This window comes from Tiliqua scincoides, chromosome 1 (assembly GCF_035046505.1).
Source record: "Tiliqua scincoides isolate rTilSci1 chromosome 1, rTilSci1.hap2, whole genome shotgun sequence".
NCBI lineage: Eukaryota > Metazoa > Chordata > Lepidosauria > Squamata > Scincidae > Tiliqua > Tiliqua scincoides.
The window spans coordinates 93,543,942-93,571,862 of NC_089821.1; the positions used below are offsets into that span (position 1 = coordinate 93,543,942).

The 27,921-nt window shown below is 41.4% G+C and overlaps 1 protein-coding gene across 3 annotated transcripts; it reads right to left on the reverse strand.

Moving 5' to 3' along the window:
* Positions 1–8,512: 8,512 nt before the first annotated feature.
* Positions 8,513–27,894, reverse strand: ORC4 (origin recognition complex subunit 4). 3 transcript variants are annotated; one of them, XM_066633244.1, is made up of 14 exons: positions 27,678–27,765; positions 24,319–24,388; positions 23,922–23,998; positions 21,855–21,945; positions 20,359–20,434; positions 19,380–19,465; positions 18,654–18,702; positions 17,068–17,219; positions 15,658–15,831; positions 14,090–14,176; positions 11,395–11,503; positions 9,963–10,058; positions 9,814–9,881; positions 8,513–9,346 (listed from the first exon to the last, which is right to left on the reverse strand). In XM_066633244.1, exons 2-14 carry the CDS (start codon positions 24,373–24,375, stop codon positions 9,167–9,169), a joined length of 1,302 nt encoding a protein of 433 aa, XP_066489341.1. In that variant the 5' UTR covers positions 24,376–24,388; positions 27,678–27,765; the 3' UTR covers positions 8,513–9,166. The 3 variants fall into 3 exon arrangements, with proteins under 3 accessions (XP_066489341.1, XP_066489331.1, XP_066489351.1); XM_066633234.1 differs by lacking the exon at positions 24,319–24,388 and having other exon boundaries at positions 27,678–27,894; XM_066633254.1 differs by lacking the exons at positions 21,855–21,945; positions 24,319–24,388; positions 27,678–27,765 and having other exon boundaries at positions 23,922–24,001.
* Positions 27,895–27,921: the final 27 nt, after the last annotated feature.

Consider the following 27,921-nt stretch of genomic DNA (forward strand, 5'->3'; position numbering starts at 1 on the left):
GAAGAGCTTTCCGTCTGATCTGGTCCGGAGATAGATGCCTTCTGTTGCAGTTCCAAAGGCCTGCTTCAGCAGGACAGCGAAGAAAATCCCAAACAAGGTTGGTGCAAGAACACAGCCCTGCTTCACTCCGCTTCGGATGTCAAAAGGGTCTGATGTGGAGCCATCGAAGACAACAGTGCCCTTCATGTCCTTGTGGAAAGATCTGATGATGCTGAGGAGCCTGGGTGGACATCCAATCTTGGGGAGAATCTTGAAGAGGCCGTCTCTGCTGACCAGGTCGAAAGCCTTTGTGAGATCTATGAAGGCTATAAAGAGTGGCTGTCGTTGTTCCCTGCATTTCTCCTGCAGTTGTCTAAGGGAGAATACCATATCAGTGGTGGACCTGTTGGCTCGGAATCCACACTGCGATTCTGGATAGACGCTCTCTGCAAGTACCTGGAGCCTCTTTAGTACAACTCGGGCAAACAGCTTTCCTACAACGCTAAGGAGAGAGATGCCGCGGTAGTTGTTGCAGTCACCCCTGTCACCTTTGTTCTTGTACAGCGTGATGATGTTTGCATCCCTCATGTCTTGAGGTACTCCACCTTCTCTCCAGCAGAGACAGAGGATTTCATGCAGCTCAGTGACGATGATCTCTTTGCAGCATTTTAGGACTTCAGCAGGGATGCTGTCTTTTCCAGGTGCCTTGCCAAAGGCAAGGGAGTCCAGGGCCACGTGAAGTTCTTCTAGGGTTGGTTCACTGTCAAGCTCTTCCAGCACAGGCAGGCACTCAATGTTGTTCAGTGCTTCTTCGGTGACTACATTTTCTCTGGAATATAGCTCAGAGTAGTGCTGCACCCAGCGTTCCATCTGCTGCGCCCGATCCTGGATGACCTCGCCTGTGGCAGACTTCAGAGGGGCAATTTTCTTCTGTGTTGGACCTAGGGCCTGCTTGATACCATCATACATCCCCTTGATGTTGCCCGTGTCAGCTGCTATCTGTATCTCGGAACAGAGCTGGAGCCAGTAGTCGTTAGCACATCTCCTGGCAGTCTGTTGGACTTTGCTGCGAGCAGTTCGGAGGACCTGCAGGTTGCGCTCACTGGGACAGGCCTTGTATGCTGCTTGAGCTCTCCTCTTTTCCTCAATGACTGGTGTCAACTCCTCAGAGTGGGCTTCAAACCAGTCTGCCGCCTTGTTGGTCTTCTTGCCGAATATGGACAAGGCGGTGTTGTAAACGGTATTCTTGAAATGTTCCCATCTGTTGGATGCGTTTGCGTCGGCCGGGCCTGGAAGAGATTCCTCAAGCGCTTGTGCAAATTCCTCCACTTTTCTCTGATCCCGGGTCTTGCTGGTATCAATGCGAGGTCTTCCTTCCTTTTTCGTGTGGTACAGTCGCTTTGTTTGCAGTTTCACTCTGCTGCACACCAGGGAGTGGTCAGTGTCGCAGGCAGCACCATGCAGGCAGCTAGCACTCATCATAGCTAGCAACACAGTATTCCTCTAGTTTAGTATCGCTTGCTTACACAACTTACATTGTTATACCAAGTGTACCTCATCTCCTTGCTTTAAACACTAAGGGTCCAATCATATCTAATTTTCCATGTCTGTGTAGTTGTGCTAATGGAGTGTGCACTACATCCTATGGTGGGGAGGCAGTCCCAGAGGCCTCCTCAAGGTCTGGGAACATTTGTTCCCTTACCTCAGGGCTGCATGGTGACTGCATTGATGCTGGAAAGTTACATAGGATTGGGCCCCTAATCTCTGATGTGATAATTATGTGAATCTGCAGCAATGCATAAGATTACTACAGGTGCAGCCTATTTATACATGGATTTTTTATACAGGGATTTGACTCAACTTGAATGGCCCCTGCAAATGAGAAGGAATGTGCTGATCCCTGGAGAAGGGGAAAAATGCATCCCTTTAAAATCAGTTTAAAAAACTGAACAGTCCTTTTAACAATAGCCTCCCTAATGAGATATTGGGCAGCTGGCTGACAATCCATCAATCCTTCTCTCTCCAGGGGACCCCTCCCTTTCCCCTGAGCAAGGTTAAAGAAAGGTGATCATTTTGCATAGGTGAAGGGAGGAGCTGAGTGAAGTGCTGATGGATTGTCTTCTTAATGACTCTTATCTTACATCACAAAGGTCATCAAGGCTGTTTTTAAATCACTGGAGCAAAGAAACTTTTTAAAATTGATTTGCTACAGTTCGTTTTTTGTGCCATCCGCTTTTTTGAGTGCTTGGAAAAGAACCCATGCAAATAATTAGTCTCAACCTGTAGTTTGAAAACATTTCATCATGCACCATGCTGGCTAGCTAACCTCCTCTGACGCTTTTGTAGGGCTGGTTTAATTCTTCCCACGTACTAGAGGTTGAAAGCAGATACAAAGATTGCAATGCAGCTGAGTCGGCAGAGGGGGAGTTGCTTTCACAGAGGGGGCCTATAGGTGCTCAGAATGATCTAGTGACTGTACTGGGTCTCAGAATCAGAGCAGGAACCAAGAACAGGAAAGATACCAACTTGAGTAGGCTCTGGTGGGACTGGGGAGGCAACTGAAACAGTAACTGGTGAGGGAGCATTTGGAACTTGAATCAAAAGGCATGAAGGTCAATAGTGCAATGAGAATTTGAGCCAAAGAGGTGATCAGAACAGAAAATAAATGCTAAAGAACCAGAACAGGTGGAATCATACAGAGGTGCAAAGACAGGAGGGAAAAATAAAAAAAAAATTAGAAAGCTCATTTTTCCACTGGAAAGTGGGAAAACACTTGTGTGAATTTTCTCTTCTAGCACAAGTGCTTTAAGGTCAGGTATCAATCCCTGCATAATGAAAACAAAACTCAAGGTACATTTCTCCACGCAGAGTCTTTGATGGCTAGCATGTAAAGAGGCACCTTTATATCAAATTTGTTGGTTTTATTTTGTATAAAGACAAAACTGGAGTGCATCATTCCCACAAAAGAAACTTACTGAACAGCTATGTAATGATGGTTGCACCCCTCTGCTGCACTTTTGAGTTGATGATCGAAGGAGACATAATTACCCGTAGTTCCCTGGTGGAGGCAGGGGCCATTCCTCACCAATGGGATTGTCCCTTGCTGCTGCTGGAGGCAGGGCCAATGAAAAGGCAGGCAGAGGTCCACAAGCACAGGGATCCATCCAGTCCCCAGACCATCCCTGCCCCGATGGAGTTTGGTCATCTCCTTTAGAGCTCCTCCTCAATGATTTCAAAAGTGAAAGGAAAATGGTTCTCTTCAGCCTGTCTCAACTCCCCTACTTAGCCAGGTTGGGTCTGTTGAGTTTTGGAGAGAAAGGAGCATTTTTCCCTGACAGATGGCGGCTGAGATCCCAGCTCTATTAACTGCTTTTTTCACCTTTTGGGAAGGCAGTGCTTGCGTTAGCTTCTCCCACTGTGAGGGTAACTTGGTGATTGGGCTGGCAGTGCCTGGTCACCTCCCAGGGAGGTCAGCAGCAGAGCCCTCGATCCACCCAGCACTGTTGCAGTGTTCAGGGGCGATCAGGCAGAACTCTCCATGAGCACACCCAGAGCCTGCCCAACACTCACAAGCATCAGCTGTTTGGGCTGACAGTGCCTGGTCCGCTCCTGAGGAACAGAGGCAGACCCCTCAATCAAGGCACTATTTGCAGTGTTCAGGGGCAATTAGGCAGGACTTTCCATCAACGTGCCCAAAGCCTGCCCAACGCTCACAAACATTGTCTGTTTTTTACCTCAGCAGGTGCCATTTTGTACCTCAGCAGGCAACATTTTCCTTACGTGCAGTGAGGAACCCAGAAAGGGGTGTGTTTTTTTCCTGCTCTTTTTGCCCAGCCTCTGTTTTCCCCTCATAAGCAGTCCAGTGGACAGCCAGATGATTATTCTTTGGCTGTTCAGTGTGATAATGTATATTTTTAAAAACGCCAACATGTCTTCTGAGGCCAGCTCAGAGTGAAGCCTGTTCAGACCAAGCACCTCCAAAGAGCCTAGAGGCGCTAATAAGATTAGGGGCTCAAGCAGCACTACTGCTGTAACCCCTAATCCTCTTGTCCTTGGTGCTATGGCTCAGACCCATGTTCTCCTATGGTTCAAGGGCTTGATTAATAGCAAGTTAGCCTCACAGGGTCTGCTTACTCCCCCTAAACAACTGAAAGGCCAAGGTTGGAAAAGAAAAAGCAGCTTCAGGTGTTGGAGGAACCCTGTCCCTTCCAGCTCTCCTCTACAATGTTCAGGCTCATCTGATTCCTCAGATTCAGCGTTGTCCATTCCTAAGTAAAGGACCAAAAAAAGTCTAAGGAGGTTGGTTACAGGGTCACATCAAAGGAAAAAAACTCTTTCCAGAGGAAGTTTTTCCAGGATATTGGATAAGGTTATTAAGTCATTGAGCCTTAAAGCCTCAGAATGAGAACCCAGTGCTACAACTCTTGCTTCTTTCTCCAGAAAGTCTCTTTCCTCAGGGTCCACTGAGACCAGCAGACACACCTTTTTCCAGAACCCATCCTAAAATTATGGAGATGGAGTGGTCCTCCTTACTGCATGGCTAGCAAACTAAGCTGATTAGTAAGTTTTCCTAAGGAAATCTTAGATAAACTTAAGGTACCATTGGTGGATGGATACACCTGTTGCAAAATTGTCTTCTCTGATCCCTTCAGATGGGGAAGATGGCCCTTGTGACATGCAACAGGTGCATTAAGGCATAGCTGAAGAGAGCTTTCTAGATAATTTCATTTGCTCTCAGAGCCTCAGCAGCCAGTTTGTTTTTTTCCAGCCTCATATATTTTGGGTGGAGGAACAATTCTACCTAATCCAAATCAATCAAAGACACTTAGGGAAGGGTATCCCTGTCAGCTGCTTTCTCAGCTATTTGTTCTAGAGCTACCACCTCCAATGTGACAGCCAAAAGAAATCTGTGGCTGTGCAATCTCAAAGTAGATTACAGGGGACTCCCTTCTCCAGATCTAAGTTATTTGGACAAGCATTAAACCTTGTTCTTATAGAAACAAGGACAAAAGCAAAGCGCTTCTCCCAGCTTTCAAGACAGGGAAGACTAAAGCCAAGCAGAGCTTTTGCACATTTTGTCTTGCAAGAAGCAACAGAGAGCCATCCAAATTCAAACCCAAGTGGTACAAATCTGGGAACTTACACAGAAAGTTCCAGCATTCTCATTCTTTCAATGCAGGGCATGGAGCTGGAGACATGTCAGCATGATGCCACACCCAGGGGTTCCTCAGCTAGGGTGCAGGCTAGGCTTCAAGATTATGTACAAACCTAATACAACACAACATTGGACTCTTGGTTCCAAAGTCAATTCAATTTTTCATAGGCAGCAAGAACTAGTTTTACCATCATTTTGCCCTAATCCTACACTAGGAAAAGCACACACTACATGTCAGAAGAACCCTGAGGTCCATACAGAATGCACTTGCCCAGTCAGGAAGATGGACGCTCTATCTGTAACTTACCATGGGCGGGAAGGTGTCCCTGGTAACTCTATAGCTAAGTGGCTTAGAGCTTGGATCCTGATGGTGTACGAGGTAGCTGGTTTACAGCCACCAGATGGTTTAAAGGCTTATTCCCATCAGATGGCAGCTACTTAGGTAACATTTGGAAGCATGGCATCGCTCTAGGATATATGCAGGGCTGCCATGCGGTAATTACCTCACTTTCTTTAAGCACTACAAGGTAAATCTATCTGCCTCAGCAGAGGCTTCCTTCAGGAAGGAAGTTCTCCAGAGGGTACTGAAAGTGTGAGATAGTGATCTAACTGCCCCCCCCATACTGTTCTGGTAGATCCCATTGGTGAAGAATGCCCCCGGCTCCACCAGGGAAAATAGAAATTTGCCTTCCTTTCTTTCTCCACCAGGGAAAATAGAAATCTTCCTTCTCAAGTGCTTTTGGGGCCACAAGTGTTCATCAGATCAGGATCATTCTGGAGGTATTGCGTTCCTCTTAGCCTGTCCTTTAAGGTGCACATGGTTTGCCTACTCATGAGTAAATGCACATGTGCAGCTCTGTTTCACTTTCCATAGAGCTCAATGCATTTGCCTTGTCATTTTCAGCCCCACCAAAAATCAGGTTGCACCCTACAGAATGGGAAACACTGACAGTTCATAATCTGTGGAATTCTTTGCCACAAGATAGATGGCATTGGACAAATTTATAAAGGATATGCCTATCTAGTCATCATGATGCATAAATGCTACCTCTGAATTCTAAAGCAGTACACCTAATATTAGTTTCAAGGGAGCAATGATGGAAGCAAGCCTGTAGGCTTTCCAGATGGAGCGAGGGGCAGCAGACAGGCACACATGGGGCACTCCTAGTCACTAAACTCTAGTTATAGGCAGACATAATGGCTCCATGTGAACATTTCTATTAATATATATTTGACAGCAAAATCATCTCCATAGGGTGCATTTCTCTCATTCTCAAAATGAGTTTCAATGAGGACACGGAGTACCTCTTTTTATATTTTATTAAATTGAAGTTTGATTTTGTCTTTTTACAAAATAAAACAATCTTCATATAAATATGCCCCTTTTCACTCCAACCTCAAAAATGCATGTGGGGAAGTGGACAGAGAATCAGAAAGAGGAGCCGCTGGGGTGGAGAAGGAAGAGGTGATCATCATTGTGAGGTGTGCTACTTAACACTGACGACAACAGTGGTTCTCAAATGATTAGTGTCAGGATCCACTTTTTAGAATGAGAGTTTATCAGGACCCACCAGAAGTGATGTCATGACCAGAAATGACATTATTAAGCAGAATTTTTTTTTAATAATCCTAGGCGGCAATCCTACCCACACTTACCCAGGAGTGACTATCATTGTTAAAAACACACATAGTAGCCTGTTAAAAGTACAGATCTGTAATATTTCCCAAATGTTGTCACATACCAGTCTAATATATTCAAAATCAAATATTAGAAGGAAGGGGGACCCACCCCTGGAAAACATTGGACTACAGCATTTAATGATTCAGTTCTGTTATATAATTGAACTATGTCACACAAATGCATACATCAAATCCTATGTTAGAGGGCAAGGGAAACAAATTGATACTGTTCATGATTAGATGGAAATGAAAGCAAAAAATCCCATTTCATACATGACTGTAAAATGCAGAGACTTTTAATGTGTTTCACACATTTCTAAGGGGTACTTAAAACATTCTGTTACAATTTGGCAGTGTGCCACATCCAGTCCCTCCTTCACCTGCAGCTGTTCTGCTGCATCACACCCACTTCCAAAATTGGGGAGGGGGAGGAGAGTGAGTACAGGGAAGTTATCTTGCAGAAGCTTATTTCCATTAGCACAACTCGGGATATAATCCATAGGATTTGATTCCATATTCACTTTTACATAACATGTTTCATGAGATAAGGAATCTGTATGATGTCTTCCTAAACATGAGAAACCTACTTATGAAGGCAACTTACCTGCCAGAGAACTTTTGCCAACCAGAAATTTTATACAAAATGGCTGTATTAATCATACGGCTGGCTATCAGGCACTATCAGAGCTGTACTGAATCACTGGCATCAATTTGTTCTATGCTCATTTCAATAGGCCTTCAACCAGCAGGTTGTTCCCAACATTGTGAACAGCTTCACAAAACAAATCAATTACGAGTAACCGCAATATTTAAAGAGTCCCTTAAATGCTCAGATGAGTAGAGCAGGTCACAAAAGCTTTCACACTTGCTCAGCTCATATTCAAACAGATGAGATTCTAACACTTGTAGCAAACATTCCTTTTAAGTAACTTACCCTGAGAACCCAGTTATACTCTCAACCCATCCACCTACATTACCTGGCCCAGGAGTGCTTTTACTACCCCAATAGTAATTTTTAATAGAAAATAGGAGGGAAAATACCCAAATATAAAACTGAGGATTTTGCTTAACCCATTTCTGCCCAGCCACAGGTATACATATTCGATCACTGTTGCATATATGCAACATTGGGCAGAAATGGCTTTAAGGTCCCGACCTAGAGAAGAAGTCTCTGATAAATAAGCAAATGAAATCTTACCTGTTTCTGAATTAGGAAGACCACCAAAACACTTTTTAAGCCAAGTATTATTTGCCACTGAGTAAACATGCCTGCATAAGTTTTATGCAAACATCGTTTGTTAAACCTAAACACTCACCAAATGTTCACCTTTTTTTGTCATGTAGAAGGCTCTCTGCTGTGAAACTAAGCAAACACAGACCCTATAGGAATACAGAAAGCAAACCTGCTAGGGAATTTTTATCTCTGCAGAGACAACCTGCTTCCTTGTTCTGTTAGAAATTTAGCTTCCTGACCTTTGAAAACATGGATCTGAGCCATCGAAGGCTCCAAGAGCATGGAGACCTCCTGAGACTTAGAAATGCAGGCTCCCTCTTATGGTTAATAATTGCTGGTTGGACAATCAATACCTCTCAAGTTTACTTTGAGTGCCCTCTCCCCCCCAAAAAAGCTCCACTGAAAACAGCTGGGATAGTTTTTTGCACACCCTATGCATTCTTTCATTGATGCTGAAACAGGAATTTGACTAAGAATATATTTTATTCACAGAAAATATATGGTACACAATATCTGGATCAAGGTGGGAGTGAAAATGTCCTAAACACAAAGTTGTAGCACCACCACCTTGCTTTGCTTACAATAAGCCTACCTCTGAGGCTAAAACATGACCCCAAGAGGAGCCCTTGTGTTCATCACATCATTTGACCCTGTAAGTTTGAGGGGGCTTTGTTGTTGTAGCTGCTCAATAATAATGTAATAAATTCAGGGGGAGGAACTGCCCACAGGCCTCTTCAAGACCTCAGCAGGGGCAACCCTTCTCTTTTGCTATGGTCCTGATTCCAGTTGGGCTATTAACCAAACACACAAATGCTAAACTATGTAATGACATGTCATACCTAGTTTTGCCCTGAACTCTCTTAATGGTTCACAATAGTTAGGCAATTACTGAACAAAGACAAACCTGAATAAAACCCTAGCTGAAGAACATTGTGACAAGAACCTGAATAGGCTTGATTTCTGTTTCAGAACCAAGCAGTTTTAACAAAGTACATTCTATGCTGTAAGAAAAAGAGTTCCATAGTCACCAGGCGCACCTTTCCACATATTCACCACTTCCTAGTCTTCTTAATAACCAAATAACACTTCTAGAAGGTTCATCAAGTATCAGTCCACCATCAGTTTACTGATGTGGCCCACTGTTTGACATCTGTTGGGCAGTTTGGGTACACTTGTAGAGCATCCATTATTTGGCTGTTGTCCAAAAGCAGTTTCATTAGCAAATATTCTCTTTGTACAGATGTAGATGGCCCTTCCACAGATTTTATCAACTCAAGATGTTGCAAATGTTCAAAAGCCTGAAATAAAAGAATTGATACAAATCATAAATAAGAATATTTTCCACCATTTTTCACTGGATAAGAAATCAGGAAGTATAATTTAAATTGAAAGTGTATCTTGCAGCTACATTAAAAACATGGCCTACACTTGGGCTATTAATTCAGTCTCATTCTCAGAAACAAAGGATATCAGTCCTAAAAGATATTATATATTCAGACTAGTAAGCTGCACATATACATTTAATGCACACCAGAGGGCAGTACAGTACCAGCCAATGAAAGAAGGATCATCCTGCATTGATTTAAAGTCAAAGTATACAATTCCTGACATTCACAAAACATTAGTATTTAGTTTTAAGTCAAGTGGAGTTAAAGTACATCAAAATACATCTAAAGTATTTCAATTACATTTCAAGCTATTCATTCAGCTCCTATGACAACAAAACAATCCACTTTCTACGTAATGCACAGTAGGTTATACGTACCTTCATGACAACAGGCTTCTCAAAATTGTACACAGTATGTGCCTTCCTCTGGACAAATTTCTGGTATTCTGCATTAACAAATAGATATATTACTCCTGCTGCTTTACAGGAAATAAACCTGTTTTATAAAGAATTTAATATCACCTCACCATTATAAACCATCTGAAAGTTAAAAGGTTCTCCATCGTAAGTATCATTCAAATGTTTCATAGCTATTATGAGACAAAATTCCAACACAGACAGACCTATAAGAGAAAGGCAAGTTTTTAATTTCTCTTACTTCACCAGCAATTTGAAACTATTTTGTATTATATTCCTCTTTTCCTTTGAGCAGTTTTTCAGGGAGATTGTCAGAAAAAAATAAGCTTACTTGTGCAATTTTGTCTCCAATTGATCTTCCCAATGCATTATAGCCAAACATATTAGAGATTCCTCACAATAACTCAAAAATACTGCCAAATCACACTCTGCCTGCTGATAAGTTCTCAACAAGCATATTTATGCAATATATGTATCTGCTCATTTTTCTAGACATAAAGGTAATCTGAAAACCATGAAAAACCATGACTAGCAGGAACCATAGGTTGTTCAATACTAATGATGGTTACTACGAGGGCTATTCTGAAAGTAAGTACCACTTGGCTGTTAAAAAAACAAGACTTGTCATTGCTCTCCTGCCTCCCAGGCGAATGTCCTGCCTTTAAGGTCCCAGAAGACAGTGGCCAAATAGACAAAGTTTGTTTGGCAAGTTTGATATTTGCGCAGTAAGCTCCATAAGACAATGGCTGCTCAAACAAACTTTTTTCAACAAAAAGCTAATGAAACCTTAAAGGAAGGACCTTAAAGGACCACCCAATCACCTGGGATTCAGAAAAAAAAAAAAGAGAGGAATGTCTACATCTACATTGGGCTGATTCTTCTGCAGGACAATGCATGCGCACGCACACATGCACAGATTGATCCTGGAATGAGTTACCAGCTAACTAAGCTCCCTGGCCTGCCAGGAACATTCTTCATGGAGGGGATAAATAAGCTTGTCCCAGGACTTGACAATTGCCTCAGTTCAGATGCAGACTGTGTGGAGAAGTAGTCAACCAGCAGGAATGAGATTTTAACAACTAACGTGGCAAAGTACCTTTATTGTATTTAAACAAGAATTGTCTCCAGAAGTTGAGTCTAGTTAATGTATATGGACACTTTTCTGTTTAACACAGAAAAGTGTTTTATTGTTTATGCCAATAAAGGTTCTTGACTTTGACTTGTGGCCATGGTACTTAACTTCTGAGCAGTATTAAATTGTTCTCCTTAAGTCTTGTTCTTTTAACAGCCAAGCGGTACTTACTTTTAGAACAGCTCTCCTATAAACTAGAAAGTGCAGAAAACAAATAGAGCATGTGACAAAGGATGGATGGAGAATATACGCGTACACCCCCCCAGCCCAAACTAGAATTTGGGCAGGATGTCTAAGAGTTAAAGAAACTACATGAGCACAAATGTTTCTGTCCAGCAAGTTATGTAGTTTCTAGATTATCAACTGGTACCTTTAAAGAGGCTCTTATTTACCAAGGCTTCCCTTCTTACCATGCATGATATTTGCTTTGGAGTCCATTCTATAGAGTTTACTTGCTTCAAGAAGGTCTGACACAGTGATATATGGATGAGACACAGTTATACTACTTACAGCAAGCATCTGAAGACAAAATAAAATATTTATCTACTGATTAAATGTACATTCCATACATTGCAAATTTATTTACGTTTTAGATTGTGAGCCCTTTTGGGACAGGGAGCCATTAGTTATTTGATTTTTCTCTGGAAACCGCTTTGTGAACTTTTTGTTGAAAAGCAGTATATAAATACTGTTAATAATAATAATAATGCATATTACAGAATATTTCTATAATCATTCCTAATAGAAAATGTATCTTTATTAATCACCTGAAAACATTGCTATAGATCCCAATCTACAATTGCTGCAATGACAAACATTAAGAACTCTGACAGTTTTTAGCACTGAAGAAAGATTAATTCATGGTAAACTGCATCCTTCGCAAATAGATCATCAAGTACATTTGGCAATAACAGTCTGGTTCAAACATTAACCATAAACCAAAATACAGGTTGAATCTCTTTCGCGAGGGTTCTGTTCCCAGAACTCACATGGATGGCAAAAATTGCATTAAAGCAAATCCATTTAAAAAACAATATCCCTTTTCTAGGCAATTTAAGAACAGCCTTGCTGACCTTTGGAATACAGACAGAGTCATTAGGCATACAATCCATCCATCAGTCTCTCTCCAAGTGCTTAGAAAGGCTTAATTCCAAGCCAGCAACCCTTCCCTTCACCCAGAGCGCAGCATTAGGAAGTAATGCAAAGTGATTATCTTTCTTTCACATGCTCAGGGCGAAGGGAAGGGTTGCTAGCCTTGGAGCGAAGCTGTTCTAAGTACCTGGAGAGAGAATGATTGAGATTGTCAGCCAGATGCCCTCTCTTCCATTAATGAGGATACTGTTAAATGACTTTTTCCCTTTAAATTAAAGGGCTCTTCTCAACACCTTGAGATAAAACCACGGATAAAAAAATCCATGGATAATTAGGTTATACCTATAGTATGCTATGTGTACAAGCATCAGAGAGCTACAGGCTAATACATGTCTGCAGCTCCTTTTCTGCCCGCGAGTAGGAAAAGACTGAAGCTTCGGCTTTAGAACAAACCACATAATAAACCAAACAACCACATAAACAAACCAAATAAATGTGGCATGTGCATTTATTAGAGGAAACCAGGATAAAGCCACAGGTTGATTCACAGTGTTAAGACATGGGTTGAAGTTGCAACTATACTGGGCCAGTATATAAGCCCAGTAGGCAAAAAATACAATTAAATGAAACATTTATCATGCTTGTATAGCTTAGATTAATGTGGTGCACACTGGCTATATTATAATGATGGTTACCCTTAACACTTTAATGTATTTCAGCACAGAAATACAAGTTCAATAAACTGGTTTCTTATAGGGATGTTTAATACACAACACAGCTTAGAAAAGGATGGATACAGTTTTTTTTCTTAAATGACTTCGGCTGCAATCCTAACCACACTTTTCTGAGAGTAAGCCCCACAAAACAAAACAGAACTTACTTCTTAGTAGACCTTGTTAGGATTGTGCCCTAAGGGCATAATCCTATCCAACTTTCCAGCACCAATGCAACAGCAATCTAGTCCCAAGGTAAGGGAGCAAATGTTCCCTTACCTTGATGAGTCCTCCATGACTGACCCCATCACCACCACAGGAGGCAGTGTACACCTCATTGGCACAGCTGCATCAGTACTGGAAAGTTAGATAGGGTTGCACCCTAAACCATTAGTGATCTGAGTGATCTAAGGCTGCTATTCTGTGTGTGCTTACCTAAGAATAAGTCCCTATTGAATAAGTTAACAGGGCTCACTTCTGAGCAGACACACAAGGATCACACTGTCAGTTCATTAGTTTCAGGGAATGCTGACATTCCACAATATCAATGCACACTCTAATATTTTCAGAACTAGACCTTGGGTAGGTTCACACAATGCATTTGGCTGTCCATGTAAAGAATTCCAACAACTCCTGTCCACAAGTTAACACTGAAAAAATGTAATTTATTAAGCATTTGTTACCTAAAGCAGCACTCTAATGGCCCAAATGGATCAGATTGGGGCCACTGGCAGAACAGGTGTTCCACAAGTAGAAGTGCCAGTATACAGGTAAAAGTGCCTAGATCTGGCATGCAATGCACAAGGTTGTCATACTCACTGACACTGCTGGCGAATGCAACAAGACCAAAAGTGCAGTTTCTGGCAGCCACATGCATTCACCAGCAGCAAGGACCTCATTTACCTGTACCAGGAAAGGTAGCAGTGGGGAAAGGAGAGATGGGGGGAAGGAACTGAAGGGAGTTTCTGGGTGGGGACGGGAGAGCAATCTGGGTAGGGAGAAGGCAGGAGGGGTGGAGCCAGTGGCAATGGTACACACCAATCTTATTCCGCTTTAAAACCTCCCTGCCTCTTTTCTTTCCCAAGACATATGACACTGATTTTGGTGGCATATGTCTGAGAAGACCCATTGGTGATCAGGAAGCTTACTAAATAGGAACACATTCCTTGCCATTATATTTTTTAATATGTATGTTAATTTCTTTTCCATTCAAAATCAGAAGCGTATCCACCAACTTCCAAGTCTAAAAATAAAAACATTGGTCAGAAAGTACTGAATTAAGGTGCCAAGATTACCTTACCAATAAGCTGTAAAGAGACTGCAGGTCTTTGCTATAATGGAATTGATTTTGCAGTACTTCCCTCACTGTCCGGTCTTCAAGGAGAGACTAAATCAAAAGAAAAAAATTTAACAATTGTAGAAGTTAGCTTTGTAGACTGTACTCTCAAAATAACATACTGACTGCATGAATGTTTCTGTTAAGACTTGTTTAACTTATATGAAAACAAACAAGATACAAAACAAAATCACCTATTCACCATTACAGTTTTTCAGAAGTAAACCAGAGGGTATAAACTTTAGAGACTGGTTTTTTCATACTTTCCATCATCTTTCAAATAAGTACAAGTATCATATTACAATTTCTTCCAATTTCTTCCAATACTAATATTTTCTAAATTGAAACATGACATTTGTCACCATGTACATCAATTCAGATTGGCCTTGAGAATGTTATGCACCCTTTTTAAAAGGTTCTTATATAAACTTACAAAATTATTAACCCTTTTTTGCCTGGCCTACACATCTGGTCCCCGTTGCGTTTAAGCAACATTGTGCAGAAATGGCTTAATTTAATTTTTATCATGCTGCCTTTCTTTTTATATTGTACGATGAGGGCTTCACTCAACTACCTAGAAAACTGATCTTTAAGCAGGATACAAAAGCCAGTCAGAACATACATGCTGGATAAGAGTCTTGGCAGATGTTCAATAGCCATAGTTTTGAAAACTAACCATAGTGTAGATTTAAGTGTAGATTTAAACAGCTTCAAAATAATTCTCAAGTAATATCTGGATATGCAACTGACATTACCATGTTTTCCCAAACTTAAAAATAAAGGCCAAGATCCACATAGATGCAAGAAACTGTTCTGCATGCATATGCAATCTTTTAAACTGTCACTTTCAAATGAAACCACAACTAACCCTCACCCTTAAAAAAAAACACACACACACACACACACACACAATTTAAAGTTTAGAGCAAAGACCCACCAGCCTGGAAGAATGAAGCATTAGTCCCTTAAGGGGTGCGGAAGGCAGCTACGCAGGACTCCCCAAGCATCTGAAACAGCAAATAACTCGACTGAAAGTCACTTCCAGTTTTTGATTGAGAACAGGAAATGGCTTTCAATTAAGTTTAATTTACTATTACAGAAGCTTAGGGAGCCCTACAGAGGTGTCTGCAGGGATCCCCCCACCTCCTGGAGGCCGGCACACCATCGGGTAAATTGAAAACATCCTTCCCCAGGCAACAGTGCAATCCTGGGGATTACAATGCTGTCTTTCCCCCCTCCCCCCCCCCACAAGCTTACAGTGCTCCCAACTCCCTTGTAGGAGTTTAGGAAACACAGGTTTAGAGGGCTCTCCAGAACAGCTCTCTATAAAATACAGGGGACTGCCATCAAAAAGGCATTTTTTGCTCATTCCTCTGTGCACACTTTCCACTTGGGAACTCAATGTACAATTTTATTACTTACTACTTTGAAAACAAAAAAAATGTGCAATGTATTCTGGATCACATAAGTATTGCTATTCCTCAGTTTATCTGCAAGTCTTGCTCATGTATTAATGCCTTTATTTCAACCACCTGTATATTCTTATTCCATTTCTGAGCAAAATACTTTTCTGTATATTCTGGAGGCAGGGATAGCTGTTCTTTGCAAATATTCAGATATGTTTTAAAATCAAAGGAATTCATTAAGAATATTTGCCGATGAGAAAATCTTGACTTCACTCTCTTCTCCATGAGTTCTAGAATATCCTAGTTTTAAAAAAGTAGAAAGATTTTAGTGTTTGACATTCAAGACATCAATAATCAATCCAAATTGTTTAAAATTGTGTTATGTTCCTGCTGTACTTCTACAGTGCCAATCAAATGCTCCAGTACAACTCTGTACTTAAATTCATGTTCTCTTACAAAAAGAGCAACAGTTATTAAGCAAGTTACACAGCAATTTAAAGACTTTGGAATACAGTTTTATTTGCATTTTCAGTCTAGAAGTTTCAGCTAATAAACATCTAGGCTAGTTTTCAGTTTAGACATATGAAGATTGATAGCTCATTTTAAAGTTTGCTTAAGGTGAACAAAGAAGACTGAAAAATCTTAAAAGAATTTTAAGCTGCAGATACTTTCAACAGTACAAATCTGTGCAGATGTTTTAGGTGCATTATTACAAGCCGGAATGTTCCATAGCTGTTGCTAAAGTAGCATCCTAACCTTGATAACTGAAGCAAAATCACACCTCTTGAAAGCTACTCAAATGCCTTAGAGCAGTGTTTCTCAGACTGTGGGTCAGGACGCACTAGGTGGATCACGAGCCAATTTCAGGTGGGTCCCCATTCATTTCAATATTTTATTTTTAATATATTGGACTTGATGCTACCATGGTACATGACTGCATTTGTGGAAATGTTACAGACCTGTTCTTTTAATAAGCTACTACATATATTCTTTTAACAATGATAGTAAATGGGACTTACTCCTGGGTCAGAATGGGTAGGACTGCAGCCTAGGATTGTTAAAAATTTTCCTGCTTGATGGTGTCATGGTCATGATATCATTTCTGGTGGGTCCTGACAGATTCAAATTCTAAAAAGTGGGTTCTGATGCTAAATGTGTGAGAACCACTGCCCTAGAGCAAAGACAGTAGTGTAGCTAGAGGAGGGGCAAAACACTAAGTACTGCAGGTGCTGCAACATGCCCTGTAAGTGGTCCCTCCCACTTGCCATCGGATCCATTCCTGGAAGCAAAAGCAACACATAGGCACTTGCCAAACCAAGCAGCATCTCCTGAGTGTTGCTATTGCTGCCCAGAATAGCTCTGATGGCAAGTGGGACGGGCCATTTACATGGCATGTTGCAGCGCCTACAGTACATACCATTTTGCCCCTCCACTAGCTACACACTGAGCAAGGTCTCAGAAAATGTAAAAGGAAGATCTGCAGCAGTCATTATCTGAATTGCCAAATACATTAAGAGAAAGGTAAACTCCTCTTACCAATCGACAAGTTAGACCAACAACGGCGATTGGTGTCTGTGCAGACTGGGATATATCAAAGAGGTTATACAGCAAAGTCTGGTTTTTATGATGAACAAATAAATCAAATTCATCCAGTATGAAAAGCACAGGACAACTGTGGGCACGATCACCTAAAACAGCATATCAACATGTAACTACTAGATCATTAAATACTGTTTTGATTATCACAGTTTGTAGATAAAAATTTTTAAATGAGTGTGTTGACAGACACCAATGTAAGTGCTTTCTGAGAACCTCAAATAAAAATAACTCAGAATTTAACAAAAACTACCATTCACTGTTAAAATGGAAAGCTGCTGAATATTTCCCTTTACATCCTTTTTTATAACAACATCCAAAAACAATCTTAAAATATTTATTTATTTGAATTTTAATCTGCCCTTCTCCCCTCAAGGGCACCCAAGGCAGTGAACAATACATAAAATACAGAAAACTAGAAAATATAAATTACACATTATATATACTGCTGCTGGCTTTTTAAACAATTATCAAAATATGAAATCAATTTCTAAGAAGCACAAGCCAGTGCAGCCATCATACCCTCTGCAGTCATCAATATTCTGCCTCTAACCCAAAGTTCTAATGAATAAAATGTTTTTCCACTTGAATATATGGCTGATGGGTCTGCCAATACTACATGGCACAAATAGTAAATATTACTGTCCCATCCCTTTTATTTCTAAATAAAATGTGGCACACCACAGAAGCAATATAAATTCCCATTTTAGTGTACGTCCTAGCAAGCAGCAAAACATTTCTTGCAACAAGTGTAAAATATGCAGAATCTGTTTTGCTTTTTAACAATTATAAGCAGGATTCACTTCATGTTGATGCAATTTTGGAGTAAAAAAAAGAAGTATTAATTTGTCTGTCCCTGCTAAACACATATCTATTAATTGAGAGTGGAATACAAGATTCTTTCTAGGTTAGCTCACAATAATCATGAGAAGCAAGTTATGCTGAGAGATGGCAACTGGTTCCAGTTCAACCAGTAAGCTTCATGACTGAGTGGAAATTTGAATCTGAATCTCCAAGACTTGGGTATACACAGAGTACAATAGTTGTGTGGCTATTTCTGTCAATGTAGCCTATGTTTAAGGTTACAATGTCTGATGCTACTGTCCTTGCTACTGATTATGCAGTTAAAATTTAAACTAAATAGCTAATGAATTTTATGATATTCAAAATTCACATATTCCTTAACTAAAGCCCTAGTGGTTTTTGGGTTTTTTTAAGTTTCGATACTGAAGGTCATAGAAAGCATTAAGTGTTATATAATTTAAGGTCATGTTAAGTGTAATTGGCAGGTGTCCTCAAGACACCATAATGTGCAAACTGGCCAATACTGGTTTCTTCTAACCTGAGTTTCCCTGGTTAGCCATGATTTATCTTTGCTGCAGATTGTGGATAGCGCACAAAGCCATTACTTAATCCTGGCTTCTCAGGACATCTGAACTTAACCAACACATCATCTCACTTTAAAACCTTCAACTCAGCCATGAACTAAGCTGCTTTGTCATGAATTTTAAAAAGGAAACAATTACCTGTTTTTAGTGCTTCAAGAAGAAATGCAAGATTTTCTGCAAAACTACCCTAGAAGAGCAATTTTTAAATGATTGTTCAATATTAAGCTTAAATACAAAAGACTCCAGTCAATGGAAATTCACTAAGAATCTAGCTTTTATTCAGAGAATTGTAGTTATCTGGTTTCTGCTCAGAAAAACTGGACCAAAAATATGGATTCTTCCAGAAATTTACTGTCACAAACTTCAATTCCTAGCAAAATGTTAACAGCTTCCTGGAACACTGAAAGTCTGATTTTTAGTCCAAATATGCACAGTATACAATGACTTCAACTTTACTATATACTGATATTTGCCAAGTGGGACCAGGATGCACGACTTTAAATTCGGATGCAATCAGAAATGACTTATGACATTTACCTGCACACTAAGCAAGCTGTCACGCATTTCAAAACTGATCTTGCATGTACTATGGAAAGCCCTTTCTTTGACCTGTCTGAAACAGGGTCTCCATTCTTAGGAACTCTTTGCTGATTTCCCATTATTTATTGTCAGAAAATCATTAGATCCCAGAGTTAAATATTGAAAAGTTCCAAATGAGAATGGCATTAAATCAAATCCACTACACTATTTCATTTGCTATACGATCTTTTACAATACTGTATATAGAAAAGAGACCAGGTAGGTATACTTTCCAAATGGACAAGGGCCTACACAGTTTTACAATTACTTTGATTTTACACTTACAAAAACTTTATCTCCAACCACATTTTCCAGATTTAACTGCCTCGTAATCTCCTTGAGAGCAATTTTATCACTGGTCTGTAATAATCCTAAAGAGAACAGAAAATACATTATAATATTTCAGATTTTGCTTGTGCCAAAACCTAAGTGGCTGCAAAGAAACAGAGAAAAAAGGAAGGAATTTTGTGATACAAAAATTAGCAACAGGCAAAGTAAATTTTAGAATTGCCTTGGCATTAACTACGCAGAAATTAAAGACTTCTGATTTTCCTTAAAAAGATATTGGCTTTCCAATACTAAAAAGGATAAAACATGAAGCATTAACTATTGCTTGGTATCACATGAGCAGGTCTAGACTGTTTACACACTTCCTCCTTTCCTGTCATGCTCAGATTCAATTAGTTACTACCTATTTAACCTAAATCATAACATGACACATTTTAAGTCATAGCTTGCTATTACTGTAGATTTAAACTATGGTTTTGATATAGAGGCGAAGTACAAATCATAATCTGCCAGTTTGAATATGACAGTGAACTATGATCTGCGTTAAATAGATAATAACTAATTACACACAAACATAGCACATAATTCAATTGTCAGAAATATTACATCTGAACTGATTCCCTTCATCAGAACAGGCCTATGCTTAAAAAAAAAAAGTGGCGTTTATGGCCGCACTCAACAGAACACGTGGGTCAGCTCACCACTGTGACCAGGAAGTTCTGGCTTCTATATTTTAAGGGTTAACTCACAGATCCAAACCAAACTGTCAAAACTTGGTTTAAAGATACTTCATACATAGTTCTTTCTCTGTTACTAGTGGGTATCTGGCAAGGGTAAGAATATTTCCTTGCAACTGTTACTTAACAGAGGTAATGTTAAGTTGCAAGCCTGAATAAGTGAGAACCATTTTCCAAGCCTCTATGAATGAACCATCTTCAAGAAAATTCAATCTAGCAAGAAATGTTGCATTGCTTACCATTTAAATGAACTTGCAATATGTTGTCCCTTACTTGCTTTATTTCCATGAGTTTTTGTAAAACATGATATAACAACTAGAAACAAAAAAGAATGTGTTGTTTACAGCAAAAATGATTTTTTTCTTACTATATTACAACTATGAATTTAAGAAGTAAAGATGAAAAACAGTCAATAATTAAGCCTATCAATTACGATACACTTCTATTTAAAAAAAAGCTTCATTTTTCTTTTCAAAAGAACTGAAAGTATATATATTTTTGTTTAACATGCTACAGTTCTTTCCCAAGGAAGCTCTCAGGCCTATGACAGGAGTCACTGGGTGGCTGTCAATTAACCAATTACCAAGTTGCCACTGACAGGAAAAAATAAATAAAACTTCAAAAAAAAAATACCCTGAGTTTGGCATTATGTCATGAACTAAAAGGCAATTTAGTATTTGCTGACAAATATGGAAAAGGCTGCAACTGGGACCTCAAATGGGCACAGGTTCCCTACCCCTGCATTAATGTATATTTGAGAAACACTCAGAATAAAAGCCTACTTTTATTTAATAGTTAAGGGAGAGTACTACACCTATAATTCATATAAAATAATTATTCAAGCTTTCAGGTGGCAATTAGCACAATTTTGCTGAATTAAAAAAAATCTGTGTTTTTTATTAGCATTGGATTGTTAAATTCTACACAGAGAGTTCCATTTGCATGACATGGAAGTAGTGATTTCCATCCTCCCCTTCCCTTGCGGCCGCCTGCTACCACTACACTTGATTAGTCTTTAAGATGCTAGAATACTGTTGTTTTTGCTGTTATAGAAAATACAGTTACCCAAAAATTAAAAGAATGAATCTGAGGAATTAAGAGTTACATTTTTATATGGTAAATAAAAATTCAGAAAGCTTGCCGAATTCAATTCAATATTAACAATGCTTGAACAAATTAACAAAGCTAAGATTTTCTTCCTCTCGCATTAGCAAAGCTGCTGGTTAACACTTTATATAAAAGAAAATGAAATTTCACTGATTAAAGCAGCAGTTTTCAAACTCTCCAGGAGTTTGAAAACTGCTGTAAAGCCATGCGGGGGTGGGGGGAGGCAGTGGGGGCAGGGGGAAGGCAGTAGCGCGATTCTGAGGATAATATGGCTCAGGGGGCTGCAGGGCCTCGTCTGCACTTACCCAAGCCTCCGGCAGCCTTCCGGGGTGCAGGGAGCTGCACAACCTTCTGCAGGGCTCCCTGCAGCTTCGAAAGTGAAGCGATGGCGCTCCACTTCCACGTTCGCCCTGCCTCCTGGCTGCCCCCGCCCCTTAAGGGGGCAGAGGCCAGGGCCCACAGGCTGGGGTGTTACGCCCCAGTCTGAAAAGCTCTGGATTAGAGGAACTTTAATTCAAGGACTAAAGGAAAAAATGCATAGCTTCATACTTGCAAATTCAATTCATTCAAAACACTAAATAATGGAATTGCAGTTATCCGCATGAAACCTGATACAAAAAAATTCTACCAGTGTCTTTCCTGATCCCCGAGGTCCAATAATGAGTGCTGAGTTGCTTTCACCATAGATAGCTGTACGGTTTAACAATTCAAGTAAATGTCTATGTGAGGGGGAAAAATAAAAAACTGAACTTTAGAGGTTAAACTTAATAGCAACACAGAGCAAGAAAAATTCAGTTTTGAAAAATGATATTTGAAATATCTTCCCCTACAAATAACTACATACCAGCAGAGATTGTATATAGCCAAGGAACTGCAAATGTAGTTACTAAGGCCCAAATCCTAAGCAACTTTCCAACTCTGGCATAGCAGTGCCAATGGGACGTGCGCTGCATCCTACAGTTGGGTGGCACTCATGGAGGCCTCTTCAAAGTAAGGGGAGCTGCATTGCCCTTATGTTAGAGCTGCGTTGCCCTTATGTCGGTGCTGGAAAGTGGGTTAGGATTACGCCCTAAGTTAATCAACAGAATTCTGGAGGGTATTTTCCTATATTGGAAGCACCAGCATTTATTGTCAAGGTAACAAATACCAATATAAAAATTGATAAAATGACATGAAGGCCCTCTTACGATCCATCCAATCCTTAACCTCCAGAAAGCATACTATGAATTTGACAACACAGCAGGGAATCCCCTACAAATGGAGACAGGTCCTTTAGAAAAGTAGCTAAAGGCATTTTATTTGTTATTGCACACATATACTCGTGATGGTACATATAAACAGTCGGCCTGTGTTACCTGCTGGGGTTCCATTCCTGGAACCCCTACGGATACTGAAATCCATGGATGTTTGAATCTGCAGATTTGGAGGGCCTTTTAAGCCTCCAAGGGCGACCAGAGCAGTACTCTGGTCGCCTCAGGAGGCTTTCTGAAGCCTGCAGAAGCCACACACACGTCTATGGCCTCTGCAGGCCTCAGAAAGCCACCCAGAGCATTTAAAAGAGAACTTCCAGTTTTTGAAAACCAGGAGTTCACTTTAAATCGCTCCAGGTTTCATTCTGAAGCCCACAGAGACCATAGGCAGACACCTGTGGAAATAAGACCTTCCCTAAGGGTTCAGATAAAGAAATCCAAGGGTTCTAAATCTGATAACATGGGTCACTTGTACATATTTCTGACTTTCAACTGGCTAGTTGAGACTTTCTTTAAAAGGAATTGTTTAAACTGTTCATAAACACTTTATGCAGTTTTGATGTGGTTATCCTTGCTCTTCACTGGAACAGTGCTGATCTGATGAAGACTAGACAAGCCTGAACTATGTCTAGCTACTTCCCTCCCCCACCCCAGAATGTCAAGATATGGACTACCCTTCCTCCTTAACCATCAGTGGTGCTGCCCAAAAGCTACTGTAACAGTAATAACAACATAAGAAGAGCCTTGCTGGATCAGGCCCAAAGGCCCATTTAATTCAGCTTCCTGTACCTCACAATGGCCCACCAGATGTCTCAAGAAGCACACAAGACAACAAGATTCTACTTCCTGGTGCCACTCCATTGCACCTGGCCTTCTAAGGCAGCCTACTTCTCAAACCAGGAGATTGCACAATACCATAACAGCTTGTAACCTGTGATGGATTTTTCTTCTAGAAATCTGTCCAATCCCCTTTTAAGGGCATCTGGGCCAGATACCATCACCACATCCTGCAGCAAGGAGTTCCAAAGACTATTTACACACTATTTACAACAAGCTAAAGAAATTCTTTTGTCTGTTCTAGCTCTCCCAATACTCAATTTTAGTGGATGTCCTCTGGTTCTGGTGTTAATCTGTTAAAGGAGAAGAATATGCCCAAGTATTTCTGTCTACAACATCACCTGAAGTAATTTGTTTGGGTGGGGAAAAGTCAGTGGGATAACTGTAAGGCTCTGTGGAAGTCAGAGCTTCCATTTGATGTCTTAAACAATTACCACTAAGAACACTCCTCCCCTCCTTAAAGACTTAGATCTTTTTAGAGGTTGTTTGAGGGAGATATATACTGGGGAAATTTTACAAAGTCTTTGGTTTTCCATTGAACTTACAGATCAGAATCCAGGGGACCAGTAAAAAGGTTTGCCTGAAAAGCGAAAAGAAAGCTTGCTTACTTGTACTGAAGTTCAGCTCCGAACAACTTTCCCTTTAGTCGCCGATGACAGAATCTTTCACGTAATAATTTTTGTACCTGTAAATTGAGATAGATATAAAATATTCAAATACAACAGAGCCAACTATCACTTAGAGCAGAGGTATTCAAACTGGGGCATTGCGACTGTCTCTCTACAACAGTAAAAAGCAGGTTTTAAAACTGATTTTAAAGATGCATTTTTGCCCTTCTCCAGGGATCAGCACATTCCTTCTCATTTGCAGGGGCCATTCGTGTTGAGTCAAATCTGTGTATAAAAAAATCCATGTATAACAAGGTTGGACCTGTATACCCAACAGGTTAAGCCACCATGATGATTCAAATATTCAAGAAATGCTATTGTAAATGATATTACTAACCTGCGAGATACAGTGTCCATTTGCAAAGCTATCTTCCTTCAATTTACGTTTGCTCATATTAATTCAGAACCTAAAGGGGGTGGGGGAAAATTATAGTGAAATTTTCTCATGAATACAAACATATTCCAGTTCCACAGTTCCTTATTTAACATAGAACTTGGATAAGAAAATATAGCTTGCACACTTCTGGTCCCTAAAACAAGCTGTGGGCCACCCCAAATCATATGTCCCACAAACAAGAGACTGCCTCCTACAAAATGCTCAACACTGTATCCTGTCAAACTTCATTTTCTCACAAGCCTCTCTTAAAATGCAATACCAACACAACTGTTTTCTTTCCATATAATATATATATATGAACAAGTAACTGGAATTACATTGAATATATATATTCACCCCAATATATACATGTCTGACACTGGAAGAGTGTAACATGAGATATTTGCTAAAAAGACTCAGAGTGAATCTATGTCTATCTGCAGTTTTGGGCATTTGTAGTAACAGTAGGAACGTATGGGAGGCTACTGTAATGTAAATTACAGCAATACACAACAGACCTCTGATTGTTTTTTACTTTGCCCTCAATACTTACAAGATGGTTCATCCAAGTACAAAAATTTGCTCTTTACGGCCATCATAAAGACTATCTTTTTAACAGGGCTGGTCCAGATATTTTAGAAAGCATATAGTCTATAAGGTGCATCTGAATCAATTAATATTCAAAACAGATGAAAGTCAGTCCACTTAAATGTGACAAGAGTCAAATCTTTAGATGGCAGCAAATGCCTGGATTTGTGAATAACTTAGCTGGAACAGCTGACCTACTGACAGCTTTCCGACCCTGCCCATGATAGTCCATCCAGCAGTTTAAACCTACTCAATGTAGGGACTATAAAGCACTTTTATCCCAGCTCCACAACTCCCAAGAGCAGCTCACATAAAACCAACAGCAGCAGCAAATCATTAGACTAAAAATGTGTTTGTAAAAAGTACAGTATCTCCCTTAAATACTCAGAGCAAGGAAGGCTCTGGGATGCAAAAGGTCGCTGGTATTGTTTTGAGACTACCAAGCGAGGAACCTGCAGGCTAGGCGCATCACAAACTCCTACGCCCAGGGAGCTTGAGAATCGCTGTAAGTATGTGCGAGTGAGCAGGGAAAGCAATGGGGGGGGGGGAGGCAGCAACACAATCCCCAGGATTGCATTGTTAAAGGGGGCAGGGGCTGGCATGTACTTACCAGTCCCTGCAGTAGCCTTCTGGGGATGCGGGGGCCCTGTGCGACCCTCCGCAGGGCTCTCCAACCTTCAGAAAATGAAAGTGGAGCGATCGTGCCCCACCTCTGGTTTGTAATCGCTTAACCTTCCCCCCGCCCCTGCCCCATAAGGGAGCACAGTCCAGGGCCCTCGGGCTGGAGTGTCACAACGCCCCAGTTTAAGAACAACTGCCCTACATGGACACAATGCTGCCCTGAGATGAGGTTGATTCAGCACAAGGTGCCGTCATGTGCTAGGATCATGACACAATCACTTGATATTGGTTCAATTGCTTGCTACAGCCAGACAGATGCAGTAGTTCAGGAGCTGGACTCAGACCTGGAAGATCCAGATGCAAATTCCCACTCAGCCATGAACTTCCTGGGCAACCACGGGCCACTCACTCTCTCAACCACATCTACCTCACAGGGTTGTTGTGAGGACAAAATGAGGGGGGGAACCATGTACACCACTCAGAGCTTCTTGGGAGGAAGGGGGAGTACAAAAATGTGGAAAATAATTGATCAGCAGTGTTGGAAAAACCCAGCAGGGTCAGACTTGAGTCTAGTCACAGAGTCACTGCCCCCTGTGACTCGCCTCGAAAAAGTCCTAATGGGGGCACTTTCCAAGTCACCGAGTCACCCTTTAGTGCAGCCATTTTCAACCACTGTGCCATGGCACACTGGTGTGCCACAGATGGCCTGAAGGTGAGCCACAAGAGCTTGGGGGAGGGTCAATTGTTAGTAGGGTCATTGAGAGGTGTGAGCCCCTGCTGTCAATGCAGTGTGCCTTGTCAGCTGTCAAAAAACTGATGGTGTGCTTTGACAGTTTTAGCATCGTCAGTGTGCCATGAGATGAAAAAGGTTGAAAACCACTGCTTTAGTTGACTCAAGTGGACTCAAATCAAGTTGCCGCCCTTTAAAAAGCCCGCCGTAGATAAAACTCAGTTGCTGGTGGGCTGTGTGTGTGTCGGAGTTCTCTTTACTCACTCCCCTACTGACCCCGCCCAACAGGGCACGAGGGATGGCGAGAAACCTGGACAGTAGCAACAAAAGGGAAGAGGGTCACACAGGCAGCAGCTAGGAGGCTTACCAGGACAACCAGAAGTAGTCCCACTTCAGCCGCACATTCAATGAGGGTTGCTCCCCCAAGTAGCAACAGAGTCAAGAAGCCATAAGGTTGGAAAGCAAGATTGGGCAAAATCCCTGGGCTTCTGCAGCCAGTTGTAAGGCAAGAAACCCCTTGGGCTCTTCCTCCTGTTCTCCCTCAGTCAATAAAAATATCCAAATGCCCATCCTTTGTCCAATGATAATCTGTTCCTTCATTCCTATCAGAGAAAAGGAAAAAAAAGCTCATTCCCACCTCCCCACCCTGCCTGATTTGTAAACCCTTCCCTGACTGCTGCCTGGAACTCCCTGCCGCTCACCCAGCTGGAATGCTGGCCCCAAGACATTTTTCACATGGCGAAAACAGTAAGCAAACACAGCCAGACACAGACAGACTTGAGTCGGCATGTGTGAGGACGAGTGCTGAGTCTGGGAGACCCTGGTTCAAGTCTCTTTCAGTCTTCTACGCGAGTCGCAGAGTCACAGAAAAACACACATTTTCATGACTCAAGTCTCAGTCACCAGACTAGAGTCCCTAACACTGTTGATGAAGGCATGCCGCTGACAGAAGAAACCCCACCGACAGGAATTCCTCTTGGGGGGCAACACTACCTCATCTCTCTTCAAGCAGCACCAACCTCAAGAACACACAGGCACCACTATGGAGAAAAACCCACTAAGAAGAAGAGGTGATGCCAAACCAGCCCTGTTCCCTCCACCATGGCTTCCTCAGAGACTGGCCATGCACTGGGTACAGGCTGTGATCCCATCCGCACTTACCTGGGAGTAAGTTCCCTTGACTATAATGGGAATTGCTTCTGAGCAGACACACATAGGATCAGGCTCTTTGGTTTCAGGCTGCAATCTTATCCACACTTACCCAGGAGTAAGCCCCAACTATAATGGGGCTTACTTCTGAGTAGACCTGCCTAGGATGGGGCTCACAACTCCCTGCACACGAGGGGCGGTGGCAGCAACCGAGCATCCTGTCCTCACTTACCTGGGAGTAAGCGCCACTGAGTACAAAGGGGCTTAGTTCCGAGTAGACACGGACAGGTCTGGGGCTCTGAAACCTGCACCGCGCCCTCAGCTCACTGAAAAGCGGAAGGTTCTTTTTCCGCGCACCCCCTCGCGCCAAGGACTGCGCACAGCCAGAGAGCCGGTCCCCTGCGCCAGTCACACAGTGGGCTCTTCTGCGCATGCGCCACTCCTCTCTCCCTGCCCCAACCGTCGTCGCTTCCACT